The sequence below is a fragment of the Phyllostomus discolor genome, chromosome 5 (genome assembly GCF_004126475.2).
Source record: "Phyllostomus discolor isolate MPI-MPIP mPhyDis1 chromosome 5, mPhyDis1.pri.v3, whole genome shotgun sequence".
NCBI classification, from domain to species: Eukaryota; Metazoa; Chordata; class Mammalia; order Chiroptera; family Phyllostomidae; genus Phyllostomus; species Phyllostomus discolor.
The window spans coordinates 16486549-16509365 of NC_040907.2; the positions used below are offsets into that span (position 1 = coordinate 16486549).

Below are 22817 nucleotides of genomic sequence, written 5' to 3' on the forward strand. Positions count from 1 at the left end.
AGTGCCAAGTTTGCCTAATCTCACAGTCTTGTTGGGGGCAGCCTCTGAAGGGAAAGTGATTACGGCAGATGCCCAGTGTGTCACTAAACAAGAGCTGGCCTAGCCTCCAACCTCCTGACAACCGATCTCTTGGAGATCCCTAGGGTTAGCAAGGATGGCCTCTCTGACTACAGCTGGAACCTCAGGAGGCCAAAGGGTGTGCACGACTCAGGGTCTTGGCCCTTTACGGCTCAAAGATTTATTCTCATCTCTTTCCTAAAGTTATTTAAAAATTATGAAGGCTCTGGAACTGGTGGGTGCTTAATACTTGTGTGTAGAGCGAATGTTGAAGGGAGGAAGTGGGAATGGGTGTCTGAATTCCAAATAGAGTAGAAACAGATGTGTTGGAGGAACTGCAAAGAAAGTCCCCCTTCAGGTGACCTTGGGATCTCTGAAGGGGATCTCAGGAGAAAAGCTGGAGAAGCCAAATTGTTTCTGGGGGCTGAGGATGCCGTCCAGACAAGAGACGGTGAAGGTCTGGACCAGGGTGGTGGGAGTGGAGTGGGACAGAAGCGATCTAAATCTGGATGTATTCTTTTCCCTAAAAAAATTGTAAGAGAAAGTTTGTTTAGAAAGTTACAGATGTGGTAGAAGTGAGCCAGCTGGGCTGTGGGGGCTCAGGAAACAAGTTACAGAGGCCGGGGAAGGGCCCTCGAGCTCAGGAGAGAGAAAGGCTGAGGTGGGCGTGCTCTGGGAGGGACAGCAGGCCAATCTGGACGTAGTCTGAAGCTAGAGCCAGAGGGTGTTGCTGACCGATTAGATGCGGAATGTGAAAGGAGATGCGTCCAGGATCACTCCACACTTTTGACCTGAGCAGTTGGAAAGGTGCTGAGATGAAGGATCAGCCGAGATGAGGAAAGTAGCGGTGGACGAGATTCGGAGGGACGGGAGATATAAAACATGGGACATGTTGAATCTTGGGCTCCCACACATTAGCATCAGTTCAAACTCGATGTCTCAAAATTCCTAAAATGTCTGCACCTTCCCCTCTCCCTTTCTTGGAGAAGACTTCCTTACTGCGCATAGTCATGGCAGTGCTGCAGGGTTCTCCTCTCAGGGACCTGGCCTCCTATTCAATCAGGATTTCGGGTCTGTGAACTGCCTGAGATCTGGAAATTAGCCCAGAAGGTTGAGATGCTCCATTGCGGCAACAATTCAAGTTAGGCTTCTGACCATAAGACACTAAGGTTTTTCTGTAATATACCTCAATAATATTTAATAAGCGGCTAATCTGTTTCATTCTTAGAGACACTCTGATGAAAGGTCCCTACAAGTGTTGCCCTGGCTGGTGTGGCTCAGTGGACTGAGCCCCAGCCTGGGACCAAAGAGTTGCCGGTTCGATTCCCAGTCAGGGCACATGCCTGGGTTGCAGGCCAGGTCCCCAGTAGGGGGCGCATGAGAGGCAACCACAGATTGATGTTTCTCTCCCTCTTTCCCTCTCAAAATATAGAAATAAAATCTTTTAAAAAATTCCTGCAAGTCAAAACATTTTGATAATCACTTCATCCTACTGCACATTCGCCACCTTGACTCTGGCAGTTCAGTTCAGCTCTGCCGCTTGGCCCCTGCTCCTCTGAGACTCCATCATCCCCAGGGATAGCAGGGAGCCCATCTCAGTGGCGCCTCTTCCAGTATGCCCCTGCTACGGAGGGCACCCACCATGAAATTTTTCAAAGATACCGATGCTGCTTTCACGAATACTTATCTCGGCACCTAGGTGAAGAACTGCCCTCTGAGCCCTCGTGGGGAATGTACTCAGTAGGATTACGGAGAGTATGCAATTTCACGCGATAAATCTTCTCCAACACTCCTGTATTCTTGGGCATCAGACAGATTATCCAAGGAAGTGCTGGCACCTCAATCTCATCAGCAATGCACAGGTCACGCTGAGCACTAGTTCCAGCTGACTGAATGAGCAAACTATTAGAGCTACTTTTGGCTGCAAGAGGTAACACATTAAATCTGGAATCTCTAGTAAGGGCACACTCATTAATAAAATCAGTACAATCTAGGGTTTTGTTTTCTCCTCGACTCCACCCCAGATACACTAAATTAGGTTCTCGGAGGGTGGAGTCCTGACGTCTGCCTTGTTAACAAACTCCCCAGGTAGATTTTATGTAGCCAGCTGGAATCCACCCAAGGAGTGGCATCTGGGAATCACCTGTCTAATAATCAGGGACTTGCTCCAGACCGAGAGTGAGATCCTAGTAAAGTCAGGACCAGAACTTGGGTCTCCTGACTTCATGGTAACTTCCACTGCTCTTCCAGGTCACTTTATAACAAACCTGGAGGGACCTGGGGAGCATCCCTGAGAAATTAGTGTGGAGATGGGATAGGATGGTGAGCAAACGAGGCTGCACAGGTTCAATGCTACAGGCACTGCGAGGAAGGTGACCCTAGTTTGGGAGAAAACAGTGTGTTTCCTTCTCATGTGCCTGAAAAACCAACCCAACACAGTTAAGCCAAGAGGAAATGTGTTTACCCAGCTGTGAGGACCACAGGCGGGCTTGCTTCAGGCATGACTAGGTGCGGAGGTTCCACTCAGCGAAGCTGGTTCTCACTGTCTCCACTCCTGGCTGACTCAGTCCTGGGGGCAGGCTGTCCTCTCAGGGCTCTGTCTGCCCAGGTTCTCACTCAGCGAGGATGACGGGAAAAGCTTTTTCTCGGAGGCTACAAGTCTCATTGGTTATGATTCCAGTTACAGGTCCATTTTTAAATGAAGTAGTGGGGCCAGAGAAATGAGATAGGCTTTTGACCCAGGTCTAGGTCAAGTGCCCCACCCTGCCTCAAGTTACCCCACTCTGGGAGCACAAGGACTGAGAGTGGGAGGGAGGCGGCCAAGGTCAGGGTAAGGCTGCCAGAAGACAATGAGTCACTGTGGAATGGCAAAACTGCAGGTGCTTGGTGTGGAACGATGAGGAAGCTGACAATGACTGAAGAAGGTGACAGTTAGAATGCAGGGGTAGGATTAAGGTGTTAGTTATAATGCTGTAATGATGATAGGAATGGTGATTATAATGCCACCATCGCCCCGCCCTCCACCTCCACATTCTGTGGGAACTGCCCTCCTCACCTAGAAAAGTGTACGTCTCCGTATTTGGGTACGTTCAGTGTGACGCAACACTTCCATGGCCATAGCTCAGTGCCACCCTGAGAATTCACTAGGAGGTCCCCTGCCTTTAAAGAAACCCTGATACAAAAAACACCACAGACGTCATTTATTGAAGAACACGTGGGCGTCTGTCCCTGGGGACCCAGGGTAAGCCGTGCCCCTCAACCTCGGTCTCAGCCAGACAAATGCTTCTCCACATCCCTTGTCCTGTCTCCTCAAAATAAAAGACTGCTACACGCCACAAAATTTTGCGCTGCTGCTGACACTGCAGACAGCCACTGCATGGGGCGCAGGGAAGGCTCCGTGGTGAAAGCACTTCGGTAAGAGAAATGACAAATTAATTAACTTGTCCCATCCTTCCTCTCGGAGAGCATGAATGCCATAGATTCATGCGCAAGAAACTACTGTTTCCCATTGAGTGTGGAGTGTCTGTTTTCTTGCTTCACTGTGTTCCAGCGCGCAGCACGGTATGTACGTGCGATGACGCCCGTGATGGCTGAGGAACATTCTGCAGTATTGAACAGTGTATTTTACTTTTAAATTGTAAATGAAGACTAGGCATGACATGCAGGAAGCCCGGTGCCAACTGCTCTAGGAGATGGTGAGAACTGTGATGTAAGAAGTAGGGGTGTACATGATGCCATTAAAATATGTTGTAATATTTTCTGTGTTCATAATTTATTACATATAACCATTTAAATGCTTGGCCATGTTATATAACATAGTTCATCTCTAAATGTAAATACTGCTTTAAGAATTTTTTCTTTAAATTTTTTATTTATTGGTTTTTAGAGAAACAGAGGAAGAGAGAAACTGCGATCTGTTGTTCTGCTTAGTTACGTATTCATTGGTTAATTCTTTTTCTTTTCTTTTTATTGAGTCTATAGAAAAGGGAAGGGAGAGAGAAAAAGAGGGAGAGAAACACCCATGTGAGAGAGAAACATCGATCGGTTGCCACTTGCCCCAACTGGGGACCGAACCTGCTACCCAGGCACGTGCCCTCGCAGGGAATCACACCAGCGACCTTTTGGTTTGCAGGACAAAGCCCAGCCAACTGAGCCACACCAGTCAAGACTCGTTGTTGATTCTCGTACAGGTCCTGACAGGGGAAGGAAACCACAACTGTGGCATAGGGGAACGACACTCTAACCCATTCCGGTACCCAGCCAGGGCAAGAACTTGATTTTCAACTCTAGTTGCTACTACCTCAGCAATCAAAAACTATTAAAAAAAAAGACTGAAGAGAGGTTATCTAATTACAGCCACATAATCAGTAATTTTGCTGAAATCAAGGGAAGAAAAGTAGGTTTTATGAACTAAAGATGTAATTATTTATAAATTAATCACATCTTTCTTTTCTTGCTCATTCAGCATTGCTGGCCCTTTAACACACACTCATACATGCTTAATAATAATTAAATTGAATCACCTCTAATATTTTGATGACTTTCTCTGTGTAAAAAGAAATCTAACATTTTAAAATTGATTTTAGAGAGAGAGGAAGGGAGAAAGAAAATTTAAAACATTGATTTGCTGTTCCACTTATTTATGTATTCATCGGTTGATTCTTGTATGTGCCTTTCCCGGGGATTGAACTGCAGCCTTGTTGTATTAGGACGACGCTCTAACCAGCTGACCTACCTGGCCGGGCTGAACATCTTTCCACACATCGTTATGAAGGCGTATTTGTCACAGAGATAGGAAGACAGAAGTCTTGTCCCTGCATTTCATGAGACATCCCTGTTTCTTTTCCATGTGTTCCCCTATCTGACGAAGTCTAGGTTGAGTGTTTTTTGTTCCTTGTCCTGAATGCGGAGGCATGTTGATGAAGACGGTGGCGGTGGAAAGCGGAGATGATGGAGACGCTGATGAGGATGTGGTGACAGAGATATAGGTGACAAGGACTGGAGCGAGGACTGCCATTAGGCTGCCCCCATTCCAGTCCTTGCTTCAGTCCCCCGTGCCCAGCCAACAGAGCAAGCAAAGCGGGAAGGCCGGGGGCAGTGAGAGTGGACTCGCTGCAGCCCTGCCTGTGCACGGTCAAGGCGGCGGGCTACCCAGGGGCTATGAGCCAGCCCTGGAGTCCCAGCTCTTCCATCTGCAAGCTGTGTGACCCTCGGTGGGTCACATCATCTCTCTCTGCCTGTCTCCTTGGGCTTTGTCAGAAGTAAATGAGGCCCTGAGCGGAAAGCACTTAGCGCAGTACCACGCATATAGTAAACAGAAGAGGTGGCTGGTTTTGTTGCTGGAACACTAGGTTGTAAGCTCTAAGAGAGCAGAAGTCCTATTTTATTTACTGTTCATTAGGTGCTTAGGGGGGAAAATGCTTAATGAATCCCTCGTCACCACCCACTGCCCCCTCCTCTCTCTGGCCACCTCTGTACCTCCCCCCGCCCACCGCCCCGTTACTACGGGACAGTGGGTGCTGGGCACCCCGCTCTGCCCAGAGGTCACTGTCTCAGAGGGAGGGCGGGAGCCAGACTATTGTTGTGGCAGAAATTCTTTCCGAAACGGAAAGCCCTGAATGGGAGGATGGCTGCTGTAATCCCTCTGGGGACTTACACACGGCCGAGAGGAGCTCCTCCTGTGGAGCCAGCACATTGCAGAAGCCCGGGGCCTCACCCTTCCCTCTCTCTGCATCCCATGGTCCCCTTTGAGCCCCCTCCTCGAATTCTAAGCCTGCCTCTTCTCAGGGTCCCCATTACCTCACTGAATCCATCTCCTCACAAAACCCCTCCCTTCTCTGCACCCTGTCTTCTCTCCAAGCCCTCCTGAGCCGCACCCCCCCACAAATCCCTTTCCTAGCCTTTTGCCGATGCAGGAGGTCTCCCCATCCCTCCCACAATTCCCCCACCCTGTGCACTCCAACCTCCCACATCCCCACCTCCCACCCCTTCCAGGCCCAGATACCCTCTCCTCTTTGAAAGCTTCCCACCTCCCCAGACAGAACAAACATGTCCTCTGCTTTGTTCCTCTCCGTCACAGCAGCACCGCCCTCACTTTGTGATGGGTCCTTCACACCTCTGCCCCGCCCCCACCTCCACCCCGCAGCAGGCTGAGCTTCCCTGGGAGCAAAAACCTTGTCTGCCGACCCATCTGCTGACCCCATGGCACAGAGCAGTGTTCAGAATGATTTGTTGACAGCAGCTGAGAGTGAGACTGTGGGAATAGGGGGAAAAAAAAGATGTAGGCCAGAGTTGTCAGGAAGGTGTTGGACAAGGGCAGAGCTAAGAGGCAGATTCACTGAACATTTTGGGCACCTTGAGGCACCAGGTGCTTTCCCTTCTCGCCCTCACTTCTCCGTGCCACACAGGAACTGGGTCTGGCCCTGGCTGGTGTGGCTCCATGGACTGGGCACCAGCCTGCGCGCTGGAAGGTTGCTGGTTCAGGGCACATGCCTGGGTTGGGGGCCAGGTCCCCAGTTGGGAGTGTGTGAGAGGCAACCCATCCACGTATCTATCACACATGGATGTTTCTCTCTCTCTCTTTCTCCCTCCCTTCCCTTCATTCTAAAAATAAATAAAATCTTTAAAAAGAGGAACTGTGTCTTATCATTTCCATTTTACACGGAAGGGAATTCAGAGAGGTTACGTTCTTGCTCAAGGCCACACAGCCAGTGAGTGGTTGGCCAGGATTAGACTCGAAGGTGCACAGAGGTGTGGGTGGCTATGGCAAGGGCAGCTGGATGGCGAGGGAGCTGACACATTTCTCCTCTGTGACAGTGTGGGTTGGAGTCTGAGCTTAGACCTGAAGGGCCTCTCTGGGCCGTCTCATTATTCCCAGCACGGATGAGAGTGGCTTCCCCATCGTCCCACCACCCTCTTCTAGAAGGAGCCAGTTCTGACTCAGACCCATTCCCATCGATCCTCAGGGCGAGTCGGGAATGAGCTCGGAAATAGGAAGGAAATTTCTCTCGGATTTGGCTTCCCCCCTTTGCCCACGGTCCTGGCTCTAGGGCTGGAAGGAACCACTTTAAGGATCTCTCCCTGGGGACCCATGACCAGAAAGACACATGATCCAGTTCACAGCAAGTATGGCCAAGAGATAGGCAGGGCAGGCCCCTGCAGCTCCACCCCATTGTCCCCCATCTTCCACTGACCCTTTTAGGGCTCTGTCTCGCAGGAAGCCGATCCAATTTGACCTCTCCCCCATGACCCTGCTCTACCAGTATGGTAGAGGGTCTGTGTCCCCTGGCATCTCGGACAGGGTCCTGTCACCCCTCAGAGTGGGAGCTCCTGGGAGCAAGGTTCCTTCACCACCTTCCTCCTCAGGCTCCTGAGGGCAGAGCCAAATCTACCCCCTCGGACTGGAGACTCTCAGGGTAGACTCAGTGTCTACCCTGCTCTGACAGAGGCTCTGGCAGGCAAGTGGGGTCACTTCCAATTGCCTCCTCAGACCTGAGGCTGCCTCCCCTCACCCCACAGCACCTGCATTTCCTCCTGAAGCCCCTTCCTGTAGCCCAGCATCTGTCTTTGGCCCCTGGAAAAAAGCCAAGAAAGGGGCCAACCCGGATACTCCTTTAAGGGGTGGGGGTGGTATCAGGAATCAGACACAACAGCCCCATCCTCCCCCTCCTCCACAGGCCAGGTTTCCTGCCATTGACAGCATCCCAGCTGGGCCCTGCCCAGCCTCCATGCTTAACCCCATAGTGACCAGCTCTCAGGGCTACCGGCCCACACCCCCCACCCTCATCTATAAAATTAGGAGAATGAAAGTGCCCATTTGGTTTGGTTGTTTTGGGGATTAAATGTGTTCATCATTTGGATGAGATACTCAGAACAGCACCTCACATACGGAAATCTCTCAGTAAATGTTAGCTGTGATTCCTAATCGCGTGAGCTGACATCAGCCATTTCGCCTCTCTGAGCCTCCCTCAGTCTCTTCTGCTGTCAAATGGGAAACATAATAAAACCCACCCCAAAGATTGTCCTGGGCATGAATTGTGATAATGCACGTGAACACATTTGTACAGTGGTGGAACAACACACCATGGAACTATCATGGACAAAATAATAATAACCCCAAATAGGTGATAAAAATCTCTCGCAGGAGATGGACTCGTTGCCTCACTTGATAGGCGGAGGATGCAGCGGAAAGAGTGGATTTAGGGTTGGGCTTGGGCAAGCCTCTCCGCTGTCTGATCCAGTTTCCTTCACCTGCTGGACCCCTGTCTAGGGTCCTTGGGCAGGACAGAGGTGATCAGAGAGCACAGGTGTGAATGTGCTTTGTCACTACCAAAGACTGCTAGAAGAGAGGAAGAGGGATTTGTGGAAAGTGGCCAGCTAGAGCGGGACAGGGACCCCTTGGCAGGACATTGGTCTTTGAGCTCTGGGCAACACAGAGTTTATTTGCTGGGAAGAGGAGAGGAGCCTCCTGTCACCAGCAGGGTAGGGACAGGACCCCTCTTGAGACATGAAGTGCCAGATAAAAAACTGTGCTGGCTCTAGAGGTCCCCAAGATGGGGCAGAGGAGGAAGGAGGCCAAAGGACCCAGGCTTGGCCCCAGAATAATCCCTTTATTATCCTCTTCCCAGCCAATCCCCTTTGCCATCATTGGACTTTGGGGAAGAACACCTCCAATGGGCTTGCAGGTGACCTTCAAGCCAAGACTTGCAGGGACAGGCTCACCCTGAACATCTGCAGCACCACTGTCCCCACCCTTAGGCTGCAGATTCCTGGCCTCACCCCTGTGGAGAGCAGGCTTGCCGTCACCCACACACCCAGACCAGGACAGGTCTAAGCCTGCTGCAGAGGGGAAAAGGCACAATCAGTTAGAACCCTGCTTTGTCTTCCCAATTCCAACCAAGAGGATTTGCCAAGGCCCAACAGAGGGGGCTGACCCCACGGGAATAGCACGTCTGGCCCCAAGACTCTGAAGGAAGCCTGGGAATCAGGAGACCTTGTTTGGGGTCCTAGCTGTGCCCCAAGCTCACTGTGCCTCTGTGCAAATCACTTAACCTGCCGGGGCCTGTGTGACCATCTATAAAATAAAGGAGCTGGACCTGGTCCATAAGTCCTCTCCAACACTAAGCCTGATCAGGAAGGAGTTAACAGGCCAGGCTCTGGGTCAGGAAGGCAAGAGTTAATCTGGGGGGGTGGAGGCTCTTTCAGCTTTTCCTGTGGAGAGTGAGGTTTGGCTGCCACCAAAGTTACTTCTAGTCCCTGCTGTCCCTCCAGCCCTCAGTCTGGCCCTGCCCCGGGTCCCCTGCATTCAGCCTCCCCACGCAGAGGTGAGTGTATCTAGAGCCCAGCGCTGGGGTGGGAGGGCACCCAGGGACCACAAGGCAGGGAGGCTGGCTTCCAGCCAATGAGCACAGTCCCCCAGCCCTCCTCTAGAGCAGGAGCCTTAAGCAAAGTTTGGACCACTAAGCACAGGACTGGGAGAAAGTGGGCGAAGGGATGGAGGGCACAGGGATGTCTGCCAGGCATCTAGGGTGGAACATGTGGTTGGGCATCAAGGCCAGCCCAGAAGGCAGGGAAGGGACAGTGGATGGCAGGCTATTTTGGTCCCTGTGTTTAGAGACTTTTTATAGCCTCTGCACTTGGGACTGGGAAGAGGAGGAGATGACAGGGGATGTGAGGGTGTCCATGAGGTCAGATAAGAACAGTGCCCTCCCGGGACCTTGGAAACTCATCCATTGCCTGGTGTAGCCCTTGGGAGCCAGGAAGGAGGACACTGTCCGGCTCTCCTCGCTGTCTGGGTTCCCAGTTACCGATGGGCTGATTTACTGGGCACTAGCTGGGTGTGTGTGAGTGAGTGTGTGTGTGCACACATGCACGCACAAATCTCAACAGGTTGTGCTGGAGGGGCGGTGGGGGGTGGGGAGTTGGCAGGGTCTCTGCCCTGTGGCCCCTCACCGGGGCTCCCCTCCCCCATCCCTGACAAGGTCTATTCCTTTGTTGCCTCCAGACTTGAGGTCTCCTGAGCACCCAGCACTGACGGACTCTCTCATCTGAATGGAGGGTGGGGGGAGTGAAAGGGCAGGGGTGGGGTGGGGTGTGCTGAGCCATGTGGGTGGCCCCTTCTGTTACTGCCAAGGAAACTGTCAGCTTTTGATTTACAACCCCTCCTGGCCCCCTTCCCCTGCAGAAGGGAGGTGGAGGGGAAGGGTCATAGGGTCTCAGGATGAGAAGAGGGCAGCAACCTCCAGGGCAGATTTCTGGGAGCACAGATTTCGGAGTTAGTGGAAGGAAAATTTTTAGTGAGGCAAGAGGTCCATCTCTAGCAGAACTTGCTTGCTTTTGCAGCAGCGGAGACACAAGAAAGGAAAAAGAGGGATGTTCTGACGGGCAAGTGTGAGATCCAATCTGAACCAGTGTGACCCAGGTTCTAGACTGGGCCTCTAACTCTCAGTAAGCCCCGAGCAAGCCCCCTCCTCTGGGCCAGGGTCATCTTCTATGAAATAGAAATGCAGAGGCAGATAAGGTGATGTTTACGATTAGACATTCTGGAATTCTCTTGACAGGGAGGGGCACGGAGCAGGTAGCTGGCTGACATAACCTGGTGACCGCTGCCTTCTCCTTCCCAACCACCCCGCTGGGCCTGGGCAGGGCAGTTGGCTGCAATTACTGGAGGCCTACCCTGTGGTTATATCCCTGACCTCCGGTGCTTGGGGGTGGGAAGGGTGGGCCCTGCTGGAGCCAGCCTCTGCTTGGGAAGCCTCCTTGTCTTGGACTCCAAGTTGCTGGGCTGGGAAGAGGTATTTTTTCCGGTTGAGGCCACTTTCGGGAATTGGGCCCGGACCAGCCCCATTTCCTCTTCCAAGTGTTGCCTGTTGATGCTTGCTTGGCATGGCCCTGTGACCAGACGGGGCAACACTCAAAGGGGCATATGTTTATGGGTGGCCGGGGAGCCCCTGCCCAATGTCTCTGAGGAATGGAGGTAAGGATTAGCCTGAGCCTCTGGGACCTGGGCACTGGCCGCTGACTTGGTTGGGGGAGGGGTGGCTGGCCTATCCTGTTCCCAGGAAGGCCTCCAGAAGAGGGGCAGGGATATCTACTCTCCCTCTGACCACTTCTCTTTCCCTGCAGGCCCAGGGAGCCCCCGCCAATTGCTCTCAGCAACTCAACTAGCTGCCTACTTCCAGCGGCTTATGGGGCACTGTCCTGCCCAGTCCTGCTAAGATGCTCCTGGCCTCTCCCTCCACCCCATCCAGAGCACGGACGCCCAGCGCGGTGGAGAGGCTGGAGGCTGACAAAGCCAAGTATGTCAAGACGCACCAGGTGATAGTGCGACGCCAGGAGCCAGCCCTGCGCGGGGGTCCAGGGCCGCTCACGCCACACCCCTGCAATGAGCTGGGGGCCCCTGCATCACCCAGGACTCCCAGGCCCGCCCGCAGGGGGAGCGGCAGGCGGCTGCCAAGGCCGGACTCCCTCATCTTCTACCGCCAGAAGCGGGACTGCAAGGCTTCCGTGAACAAAGAGAACGCCAAGGGTCAGGGGCTGGTGCGGCGCCTCTTTCTGGGCACCTCCCGAGATGCCGCTTCCAACAGCCTAGGCCCTACCGAGCGACCTACAGCTCCTGGGGGTTGGGCAGAGCCCCAAGGTGCCCCAGAAGAGGTGGGAAAGCCGGCGCTGTGCCCCACGTGCTCCTTGCCCTTGTCGGAAAAGGAGCGCTTCTTCAACTACTGCGGCCTGGAACGCGCGCTGGTGGAGGTGCTAGGCGCCGAGCGCTTCTCTCCGCAGAGCTGGGGCACTGACACCAGCCCCCAGCCCGGAACGCCACAGCCACCAGGCTCCAGGGATGCCAGCGACTGGACGTCCAGCGATGGGGGCGCTGAAAACTCGGATCGTGTAGGCGGAGGCCGAGGCGGCGAAGGCTCGGAGGCTGCAGGCTCAGCGCGGGACGAGCGCCCCCCGGTGTCCGTGGTGGAGCGCAACGCGCGCGTCATCCAGTGGTTGTACGGCTGCCAGCGCGCCCGTGGCCCGCCGCGCGAGTCTGAGGTGTGACCGCAGTCTCTCGGGAGCGGGCTCCCGGGGAGTCTGGGGTCCAGGGGTGATCAGGGGGTAAGCACGGGGCTGGACCCGGTCATGGGCAGGGACGCCCTGCCACTAACGCACAGGTTGCCTTTTGGCAAGCCCTCCCCCTCTGGACCTTGGCTTCCCCAGGTAAACATGGAGGCATGGGACAAAATGATTCCCAAGGCCCTTCCTAGGGCAGACAACAGAGGCGGAGGAGGCGGAGGGGCGGCCTCATGGCCCCTGTGGAGGCTGGGTCTGGGGAGTGAAGACCGGGCTGAGAATTTCAGAGAACCTGCTGAATAAAGTCAAAACGTTAAGCTAGCCGTGAGGTTGATGTTGAGGAAGCGGGGGTGGGGTTGCAAGTGTGTATCTCGTGGGTTTTGGAGTGTGGGTTCCAGGCTGTGTGACCGCTCCCCCACCCCCCCCACCCCCCGGCAAGCACTTAACATCTCTGGACTGTAGGTGTGCCTTTCACGTGATCAAAATATTTTTGAAATAGTTGTAAAGCTCCTGGCTACGAGCCAGCACATAGAAGGAGGCGCTCAGTTGACGACAGTTGTTATGGCCACTACCGACTCAGAATCTAGTTACAGTATTACGACGGTCTCCTGCGCCGACCTGCAGGGCGGCCCAAACTAGATCCGGGAACCAGAAAGTGCATGTTTAAACGGTGCTGGGAGGGGCCTTCCCTAGAAATCTGGGGTCCAGGGATGTCTACAAGGCCCTCATTCATGGAGTTTGCTGACACCTTTTGGTTACTAGATATGAAGGGCTGAACCAGAGTTGAGGACAATAAAGGAAGGGACCCTTCACACTAAGACTGTGCCACCCGAGCCTCACATCCGGCCACTGTCTTCTTTCCCTTCAAGACACACAAGGTTACCTGCCTTCCTCACACGTTTGCACCTCTAAGTCTTCGTTCACCGTCCTCCTTTTGCCTGGGTTATCTTCTCCTTTCTCTCAACTTGTCCTTCTAAGGTTACACATGTTCATTCTTCCTAAGGAACTCCTGAATTCCGCAGTCGGCCTCGTCTCTGAGTCCCCAAATACAGTCCTGTATTTTGAGTCTCAATTTGTCACCTTGTGTGGAACCCGCTGATAGTCTGATTCTCTTGTTAGTCTGTGACATCTTAGTACAAAAACGGTGCACATAGTAGGGTCACAGGCAACGTTTGCCAAATTAAGAGGCTGGACAGAGCCATGGAGTCTGTCCTGGGGGGGTTCCCCAGCTTCCTGGAAAGTTGTACCCTAATTCTAACACTATCTATCTGATACCCGGTCTTTCCCTGGTCATTTTCTCCCTGGATGTTTGTGAGATACGGAGGGAAGGATTCCTCTAGCTGGACCCCCACCCTGATGTTGCCCGCCCCAAAGCAGCTTTCCTGGCTGTCCTGACAAAAGCACGCGGTCACACGGGCTGTCGGCGCAGGGTTTTTTTATGTTGGTGGGGAGGAGTGGGCGCCCAGTTCAGCCGTCTGGCTAGTCACCTTTGGGCGCAACCTTCAACCTCATCTCGGCCAGTTTGTGAGTGAGGAAGCCCCACTTGAAGTCAGCAGCCGTGTCGGCCTCCTGTGGCTCCGCGCGCTGGGCGGCCTCCTCCGTGGCCTCTTCCCCGGCTTCGGGGACCCGCTCTGGGGTGGGTTCCGCGCTGCGCAGCACAGCCGCCGCGGCGGCCTGCTGCTGCTGCCACCTGCTGGCGAACGCATCCCAGAATCCTGGCCCGCGCGGCTCCGCCTCTGCCTCTGCCTCGGCCACCGCCACTTGCGCCGAGGGCCGTGCAGCTAGCGGGCTGCAGGAGACAGGTGGGGTGAGAGATAAGCGGAGAGGTCCGGGAGAGCACGAAGAAGAGGAGGCGGGGTCGAGGGACCAGTAATGGGGCCAAGGGACCCGGGACTGGGGGCGGGGCGGGAGACTGGGCGCAGCTTGGGACCTGGAGGTAGGGTGAGGGCTCAGAGGCACCCGAAAAGGGGGCTGGGGTGGGACAGGATCTGGGGATTAAGAAAGCGACTCCAAGCGAAGCCAGAGGAGCCAAGTCTCAGGGTGGACCCCTGAGAAAGGGGTGGGGCCCAATGATTCGCGAGAGTGGCTTGGGACCAGGAGGTGCGGGAGAGGGGCAGGCTCAGACTCTGGAGGCTGCGGTCAGGAAAGCTAAGGGTGGACCACGGGGAAAACAGGCGGGGCGGGGACTGGGGTCAGGTACTGCGATGGAGGGATAGGAGGACCAGGAAAATAGGTGGTCACCAGAGAAAGACGGATGGAGCGACCCCAAGGGAAGAAGAAAGGTCTAAATCAAAGGTTCAGGGGAAGGGAGAGGGGACTCAGGAGATAGCAAGGCGATGTGGGGGTATGCCTTGAGGTCTGAGGAAGAGCCCTTACAAAGCTGGGAAGGAGAGGAGACAGGTTCTGGGAGAGATGGCTGGGTCAGGGGGCCCAGGGCAGAAAGGAATAAGACAGTGTCAAAGGGTGTGTGTGACTGGGCTGGAGGAAGGGGCAGAGATGGAGCGCGTGCCAGAGATAGACTAGGAGGAAGACTGAGGCCCTGGGTCCTCCCCGCTAACCCTCCAGCATCAAAATCGTGCTAAGACTGGTCCCTGAAAATCTCGGTGCCGGGCCTCAGCCCACACCTGCTGAGCAGAATCTTTGGAGGGTCTGGGAATTTGTGTTTGTCACAAGCTCTCTGGGAGGATTGAGAGTTTAGACCAGTATTTGGGAACCACTGATCTGGACCACCTTCTGTTCCAAACACCTAAAGGTTCTCTGCATAGTCAGTTCCCTGATTAAAGAGAGATGACACCCCCTGCACCCGCCCAGCCAAATGGATGGATGGAGAGAGAGAAAGAGGGCACACGCGAGAGAGAGTGCCCAGTGCCCATAATACTTTCTAGCACCTCAGTCCTAAGAGCTGGTAAATTCCTCCTGAGACCTAACCTAATTTCCTAGATAGGCTCATTTGGCTTCTTACCTGCTAAGAGAAACAGATACAGGGGGGGCTGGCCCTCCCCACCCCTCAAACAGACCATATGTAAAGGCCATGGAGGAGACCTCAGGCCCATCCCAGAACCTACACCCTACCCACCCCCCGCCCCTGCACACACACACACATACTGGTCAGCACAGGGTTCCGGTGGCAGCAGCTTGTCCTCATCTTCTTTGTTAAACAGAGACGACATTGTTAGCCAGCCTTTCACCCCGACCCCCTGAACCTGGGAGGGAGGAGCTGGGAGTCAGTGAGGGGCCAAAGCACCCGGTCCCAGGGCCCCCCGGCAGCCTCTGCTGTGTTCCTCAGGGCTACACGGCAAGAAGGGAGAACTCACCCGGCGGGCCAGCTGTGACATGGGATTCAAGGCCTCTGGGGTCGGCTCTGCTGTCTCAGGCTCCACTAAGGCTGGGTTCTCCTTCTGGGACACAAGACTCCCACTCAGCATGAGAGAGGCCCCAAGGGAATAGGAACTCCCTCCCCCACTGCCGGCCTGATACACATACACCAGGCACCCCAAATTCCGCAGGACCAAATACAGACCTCGTCCCCTCACACCCTGCACAGGTACATACAGGTACTCCTCCAAGCAAAACGACCAGTCACATACATTAGCTGTATAGAAAAATCCCTCCAGAAGCCTTTGAGCACACATACATGCCCACCTACAGACACATGCATACACACCCAGAAACATGTGGACACTGGGCACGCACACTCATGTAGACACACCTGTGCGTGAGCATGCCTCTACATGGCTATAGCTCTTCACCTATGTGTGGCTGTGAGTACTGTGAGGCACTTATACAAGGACATGTACACAAGTATACCATTCACACTTGTGAACCCCTACAACTGCAGACAGCTGCACAGAGGCCCACCCACAGCACGCAAAACCCCTGCACCATCCGCAGACACCAAGACACAGATGTACACACAAACACCCACCCCATAGGAACAGAACACCCATCGACCATGCAGGCACGGGCTTCTGCCCAAATGTACACACCTGAAAAGACCTATACCTGGTTCACACCAGCACATACACCTTCACTGGGGATTCCACACGGACACCAATCCTAACACTGACCCACAGATACTGCTACACATGCCCAGCCCCGCACACCAACCTGTCTAGATATACACTAATTTGCACGCACACACACACAGCACAAAATGTGTCCCTGCCCCTGCCACATCTATTTGCACAGTTGCTACTTATCACGGCCTCTAGATATAAGACTGTTTCAGAGACTTTTCAGTTTTTAACATCAGGATAAACACGGTCCAAGCGTGGCTCTGATCTGATGCTGTGACAGTGACCCTCAGAATATAAGTGTCACTTTGCCTACCTCCGGTATCAAGGGGCTCACTTCCCCCTCAAGGCAAGCCATCCCACTCGGCTTAGCTGTGCCCATCAGAAAGTTGTGTCAAGCTAAGTATACCTTGTGTGGCCACTGCCAGGGGGCCTCTTCCCTGTGGCAGCCCTTGAGATCTCTGGAGATAGTGACCACCCCTCTGGTGTCCCCCAAGTCTTCTCTGATTGAATGTCCTGGCCTTCTGACACTGCACCATGCCATGTGTCATCCCTGAATGTGCTGATGACTTCCACACAAATGTGCCCCACCCCAAGCCTGTCCCTTACCCTTCTTTGTGCCTTTCACTCCCGATGCCCCCCGTTCCTGCCCCACACAGCAAGCAAGGATGGTACCCACCTCTTCTGTCAGGTCCTCCTCAGATTCCCCGCTCAGGGTCTGTAGCACTTTGGATTTGTAGGTTTTCCAGAAGGTCTGGTTCATAGTTGCAGGGGAAATGGGTCTGGCACCCAGGCACAGGAAGGCAGTGAGAGGCTCGGTGGGCACCCAATGGGTCTGGCTTTAGAAACTTGGTGAGACAGAGAGCCTGTCCCAGGGATCTGGTGACTTCATTAAAGATGCACCAGCCTCTCCAGCTGGCACAGTGCCCAGCAAGTGAACCGATCCAAAGTCGTCCAGGGTGGGGGTGACACAGAGCCGGCTCTGCCACCTCAGCCCCTTGTTGTGACCCATATTGGCTAAGAATAATGAAGACATCTCTCTCCACAGTGGCCTCCTTCGTGGGCCGAGAAGTTCTTGAATTTGATCTCTTGGAATGGCTCCGGAAAAATCCTCTTCCTTTCACTAAGTCCAATTCCAAAGTCCTTGGACCCAGGTCCCACACTGGAGCCCCTGTGACTACAGCCATACCTGCTGTGCCCTCCACAGGGCCCTGCCCCGTGTCCCCACTTAGCCTCTGTGAATTGCAGTGGGACGGTCTCAGGGCCCCCAGGCAGTTCCCCAGGCTTACATTTCACTGTTTTGTCTGGGCTGGAAACTGATTCCCCAGGGATGCACGTGCCTGTCTCCCTGTTTCCTGGCAACAGGTTCCAAAGAGCTGGAGCCCCTGAATTATTACTGAGCTCCTCTGGTCAGCCTGGAAGGCACCAGGCCCCGGTGAATGGGAAAAGGCTTCTCTGGCCCTCTCCCTACTCCGAGCACCCAACACCGAGGCTGTATCTTTCTCTCTGCCTTCGCTGCTAGCCCACACATGGGAGCCCAAGGCTCAGAGAAAGGAAGAAAAGATGGGAGGCCCTCCCAGGAACACCTCCCTTTCTTGTGGAAGGAGCTGATCCCTCTTAAGTCTGACAGAATGCCTGAGCACTGTGATCTCTGGGGAGGAACACCCCTTCCACCCTTCCCTCAGGGGTTTGGCTGGGGGCGGATGGGGATGGGCAACCGAGGGAATACTTGGGCAGCAAGTGAGAAGGGGCTAGGATTTGTCAGGGAATGGAGGTATCTCAGGCAGCCCTATGGGGACTGGAATCCCAAACTTATTCAGTCTCATTCATGTATTAATTTATTCCTGTAACACATTTTTCAGCGTCTCCCGGAGGGACTTAAAGCGTGTCCCTCCTCCACGGCGGAGGAACAGGGAGGAGTGATGAGGCCAGTGGATAACACTGAGATAGGTGGTGCGGTTCGGGGATGGCAGGGTAGCGGGACGCACAGGAATCCCCCAAGAGCAGGCACCACCCCCGCCCCCTTCCCCAGCGACGATCCGAAAGGCCTTCTCACGTCCACGGGTTAGGACATTTCGCTGGGTCCTCCCCCGGGCCCCGTCACTGACATTTATGACCGCCAGAGGTCGCTCAAGGCGCGGCCCGCGCGAGTGACGCCATCAGAGACGGTCTGCTCGAGCCTGCCCCGCCCCCGGGCGTCCATGACGTCATCGAACAGTCCGGAAGCGCCAGCACGTGAACTTCCCTGGGCTCTCCGGTTCCGCTGTCACCAGCCATGGGTCGCTCCCGCCGCACTGGTGCGCACCGAGCGCACTCCCTGGCCCGCCAGATGAAGGCGAAGCGACGGTTGCCGGATCTGGACGAGATTCACCGCGAGCTGCGGCCCCAGGTTCCCTCACGGCCCCGGCCAGACCCAGGTGCCCAACCCGACCCTGACTTGCCAGGGGGCGGCCTGCATCGCTGTCTGGCCTGTGCGTAAGTCCAGGCCCCGGGCGCGCGGAGTCTCCTCTCTCGGGATCCGTGGGTCTGTGGGCCTCCCATCCCTTGAGACCCGAAGCTTGGCGTCGGGGAATGAGATGTGGTCAGGGAGATAGACGTATCTGAGAGGCATCAGTCATCCCCTCACTCTCCTATTACTCCTCATCCCTACAGGAGGTACTTCATCGATTCCGCCAACCTGAAGACCCACTTCCGATCCAAAGACCACAAGAAAAGGTATGAAGAAATAAGGACAGGATTCACGGGTGGGTGCCTGAGTTACAGGGCTCTCATCTGGGCAGCTTCCAACTCCTCTTTTTTCTCCCAGGTTAAAGCAGCTGAGTGTGGAACCCTACACTCAGGAAGAAGCTGAGAGGGCAGCGGGCATGGGCTCTTATGTGCCCCCCCAGCGGCTGGCAGTGCCCACAGAAATATCCACTGAGGTCCCTGAGATGGACACGTCTACCTGACATGGCCTGAGAATGCAAAGCAGAGGAGCTGCCCATGGACAGTGACGCAGGGTTAGGCTGGGAAGGACTGTGCCAAGCTTTTTTGGCCTGGAGTTTATTGAGTGGATGGCTTCTTCTGGGTGCCGCCCTCCCAAATAAAGGAACTGGATAAAGAGTGCTTGCTTCTGACTCCCTGACCTGCAGGGCACTTGCCTAACTCCTGCCCTGTGATGGCTTCTCTACTACTCTTGTGGGCAGGACTTGGGGTGTCTGTTCCCTATTTGGTCTATCTTTGGAACCTGTATCTTCGCCTTCCTCCAGGGGTCCTGGCCTCCAGGCTGGAGCCCCCAGGCAGAGCCCAGATGCAGTAGGGAGAGGTGGGGAGTAGGGTCAGGTTTATACTGCACTGCTTCCAATGAGAGCAGGAAAGAAGTGGAATCCCAAGATTGTAGTCCCTGGTGAGTTACCTACCCCCCAGGGCACAGGTGAGAAGCTTCCCACTTCTTCATGGGGCCTGTGGTGGTGGCTGTTGTCCCACCATCTTCCAGACAGCGTAGCAGGAGCCACCCAGTCCAAGGACAGCCAGCAGTGTAGCAACAACCCCAACCAGTGGACTCCGGGGCTCTGCCTTCAGCTCCCCTGCCACCTGCATCTAGGGATGTACAGAGGGGCCACCTGAGGGGTCAACTGAGACTTCTAGTAAGGGAAGGTGCTGAGAAAGTACAGCCGGGTGAAGGAGATATGGCCGCCATTGCTGCCCCAGGGCGATTCCACCCCAGTCCCTCTCGCTTCAGTGCCCATCTAGGCCCCGGCTGCTCAGGCAGCAGGGAACGTGACAATGTTCCCTGGCTGTTGGAGCTGACAGCCCAGCCATGATAGGGGGAGGAAGGGGTCCGTGCCAAAAACTGTAAATTAGGGGTACTTACCTGTAGAATCCGGAAGTAGCCAGGAGTCAGGCGTCGAAATTGCATGGTGGGCGCCACTAGTCTCCCTGGCAGCCTGTGGGGTGGAAGCAGGAGTGAGGACCCGTGGTGTTCATGGTACCAAGAAGTAGAAATATCAGGGGAGAGGGTTCCTGACCTCTCATATGCATAAGAACACCCTTGGCGGATGCTTACCAGAATCTGCCCTCCTAGGTCTATCAAGGGGCGGGGCTGCTGCACCTTTAAATCTGGTCCCTTCCCCCGCCTGGCCTGTCCGCCTGCCTGCCCTGCTAGCCTTAGGAGCAGCTGTCAGGAGAGATCAGCATCAGGCCTGAGCAGCACCTCCCCCACCCTCCAGGGAGGCCATGCTGGGTAGTCAGGAGAGGCCTTGCCTGACAGCACTCTGGAGTCTCAGGCCTGTATCAGGTCCTGGAGGGCTTCCGAAGCCCTGGTCCTGGCCCCGTCCCTATCTCAGATGATTGGATGTCACCAATCAGCTCTCAGCAAAGGAGGGAAGGAGTACCTTAACTGCCCCCCCTCCCCCCCAAAAATGTAGTGCTTTTTTATTCCATTGGTCTTGGCTGGATCAACCACCCCTGCTTTTGGAGAGAGCACATATCACCCCTTTCCCCAACATGGAGTTCCTGCAGGGACTTTCCTACCCTCAGCTTGGGAACAATAATAAAAGATTTGCATACATTGATTAACAAGGCTTATTATATTTTTTAGTACATCATAGGCAGCAGTATTCTAAGTACATGTATTATTTCATTTGGCATTGATTATCTCATAAAATGAAAAAGCCATATTTGCGGAACAGTATGTAGAATATCTACATACTTAACGGTGGTCCCCACTGGGGAATGAGCTAAGGATATGCTAGGAAGGTCCTCCTTTTATTTAATGACCTACAGTTATGTAATGACCTTTGAAATTTTTACAGCAAATATGTAAAAAGGACTTTTGTGAACTCATAAAACTACCTTAAAATAGAAGCTACTATTTATTGTGCCCCTAACTGCCTTGCCCTGCCCGGTGCCGGGTGCCAGGGGCACCTAGAATAGACACTGTCGTGGTTGTTAGGCCCCAGTCCTCCTAGGGGAGTACGTGAGTACAGCTGGTGAGTTCTTGTCTGTTGCTCCTCTACAGGATCGGGAGTTTGGGAGGGCAGAGGCTGGGTGGCTTCTCACTTCTGTATCTTGTGCCAGCTCAGGGTAAGTGTTTGATGACATCAAGATAGTGCAGATGCGTCTGCCATAGGGAGGCTGTTGTAGGAAGAAAGAAGCAAAAAGAAAAAATGAGGACGCAGCATGGGAGAGGATTGGAGGGGCCATGCAGTGCAGGGTGTGAGAATGTGAGGCGAAGGACAAAGCCAGAGAGGTGAGGGCCGTGCTGCAAATCTGGAGCCTACTGGTTCGCAAATGAGGGAGCTACACCTGCTGGGCCCAGGTGAGCCGGGCATAGAGGGCTGTCACCAAACCCACTTTCAGAAGCAGAAACATGCACTGAGCCAGGAAGGGAGTCCCCTTTGAAGGAAGCGCTGACGATCTGCACTCATGTTTGGTGCCATGAGTGCAGGTGAGATGGGGTCAGCAGAGCTGGCCAGGTTCCAGAGACTCAGTTTGCGAAATTATTAAATGATGACAACACACACCCATAACACACACACACGACATGGGCATCTGTGGGCCAAATTCAGACTTTAGGTCTTGGTTACAGGCAGAGTAGTGATAGGCTTTGAAAACCAGGTCTTGGGGCACTGGTAGGGATTTCAAATTAGGTGACACAGTCATAAGGGTGGGCTCTAGGAAGGCCTCCCCACAAAATTAAAGCAATAACTCAATTCTTCCTCGTGTTATGGATTTCAAAATACTTAAATGGCCTCCTCACAGCACTAAGGTCTAGGTGCTGCCCCCGCCCCCTTTAGAGAAGAAAAAACAAGTTCGGAGAGGGGTAGAGTTTGGGCTTAGTCTTAGAGCAAATGGAACTGATTCTGATTCCAAATCTTGGGAGTCTCATGGCCTGGGCTGGCCTTTGCTAATAATGAAACTGCAAACATTTAGTGTGTTTCAGATGGTCTAAGAGGAAGACTTTTTTTAAAAAAAGACTATTATTTTTAGACAGAGGGGAAGGGAGGGAGAAAGAGGGACAGAAACATTAATGGGTGGTTGCCTCTCGTGTGCCCCCTACTGGGGACCTGGTCTGCACCCCAGGCATGTGCTCTGACTGGGAATTGAACCAGCGACCGTTCGAATCAACGAGTTCACAGGCCAGCACTCAATCCACTGAGCCAAGGGGAAGACTCTTAACCTGGGCTTCAGAATTCAGCGGCCCATAAACTTGGATAGAATATATATATATATATATATATATATATATATATATAAAATATTGTCTTCTCTCTAAGCTCTAACCAAAATTTGTCATTTCCTTCCATATGGATTAAAGTGTTAGCAGTATCTGTGGCTTTGTCTCCAATAGAAACCACAGATTTTCATATCAAATTGTGATTATTGCAAGTACCTCAAAATATTTATGCTCCTAACTATTTCAAAATCCTGATACTTTTTAAGCCCCTGTTAAATCACACCAGTTTCAGACATTCCTGAAGTAGAGCTGGGCACCGCTGTGAGGGTCCGTGACCTAATGGCGAATCCTCCTGTTTTCCTATCAGTAACTCAGGCTTCTCTGTTACTTCCTTGTGTTCTCTATCCTTAGTTGATTGCTGGTCAGTTTGTTTCAGGTACGTCAATGACCACCCCTCAGTTTAATGTTCTTACTCAAGCTGAGCAACAACACACTGATGTTGTTAGAAAAGGAAATATAACTTTGATAACCTGCCA

The 22817-nt window shown here is 53.7% G+C and overlaps 3 protein-coding genes and 1 long non-coding RNA gene across 6 annotated transcripts; 2 read left to right on the forward strand and 2 right to left on the reverse strand.

Annotated features, from left to right (window-relative positions):
- Positions 1-9260: 9260 nt before the first annotated feature.
- FAM110D (family with sequence similarity 110 member D) lies at positions 9261-12430 on the forward strand. Of its 2 annotated transcripts, none has more exons than XM_028513405.2 (2): positions 9261-9380; positions 11182-12430. In XM_028513405.2, the coding sequence occupies exon 2, from the start codon at positions 11275-11277 to the stop codon at positions 12097-12099; it is 825 nt and encodes a 274-aa protein (XP_028369206.1). In that variant the 5' UTR covers positions 9261-9380; positions 11182-11274; the 3' UTR covers positions 12100-12430. The 2 variants fall into 2 exon arrangements, with proteins under 2 accessions (XP_028369206.1, XP_035881441.1); XM_036025548.1 differs by lacking the exon at positions 9261-9380 and adding an exon at positions 10815-11032.
- Positions 12431-13529: 1099 nt separating this feature from the next.
- C5H1orf232 (chromosome 5 C1orf232 homolog) lies at positions 13530-18171 on the reverse strand. Its single transcript, XM_028511137.2, has 4 exons — positions 16804-18171; positions 15426-15509; positions 15217-15314; positions 13530-13900 (listed from the first exon to the last, which is right to left on the reverse strand). Exons 1-4 carry the CDS (start codon positions 16885-16887, stop codon positions 13591-13593), a joined length of 576 nt encoding a protein of 191 aa, XP_028366938.1. The 5' UTR covers positions 16888-18171; the 3' UTR covers positions 13530-13590.
- Positions 18172-18309: 138 nt separating this feature from the next.
- ZNF593 (zinc finger protein 593) lies at positions 18310-19227 on the forward strand. The gene is made up of 3 exons (XM_028513188.2): positions 18310-18599; positions 18777-18839; positions 18931-19227. Exons 1-3 carry the CDS (start codon positions 18400-18402, stop codon positions 19070-19072), a joined length of 405 nt encoding a protein of 134 aa, XP_028368989.1. The 5' UTR covers positions 18310-18399; the 3' UTR covers positions 19073-19227.
- Positions 19228-19636: 409 nt separating this feature from the next.
- LOC118500540 lies at positions 19637-20237 on the reverse strand. 2 transcript variants are annotated; one of them, XR_004903107.1, is made up of 3 exons: positions 20170-20237; positions 19978-20050; positions 19637-19703 (listed from the first exon to the last, which is right to left on the reverse strand). It is a non-coding gene; the product is annotated as an uncharacterized LOC118500540 (long non-coding RNA). The 2 variants fall into 2 exon arrangements; XR_004903106.1 differs by having other exon boundaries at positions 20132-20191.
- Between the last annotated feature and the right edge of the window lie 2580 nt (positions 20238-22817).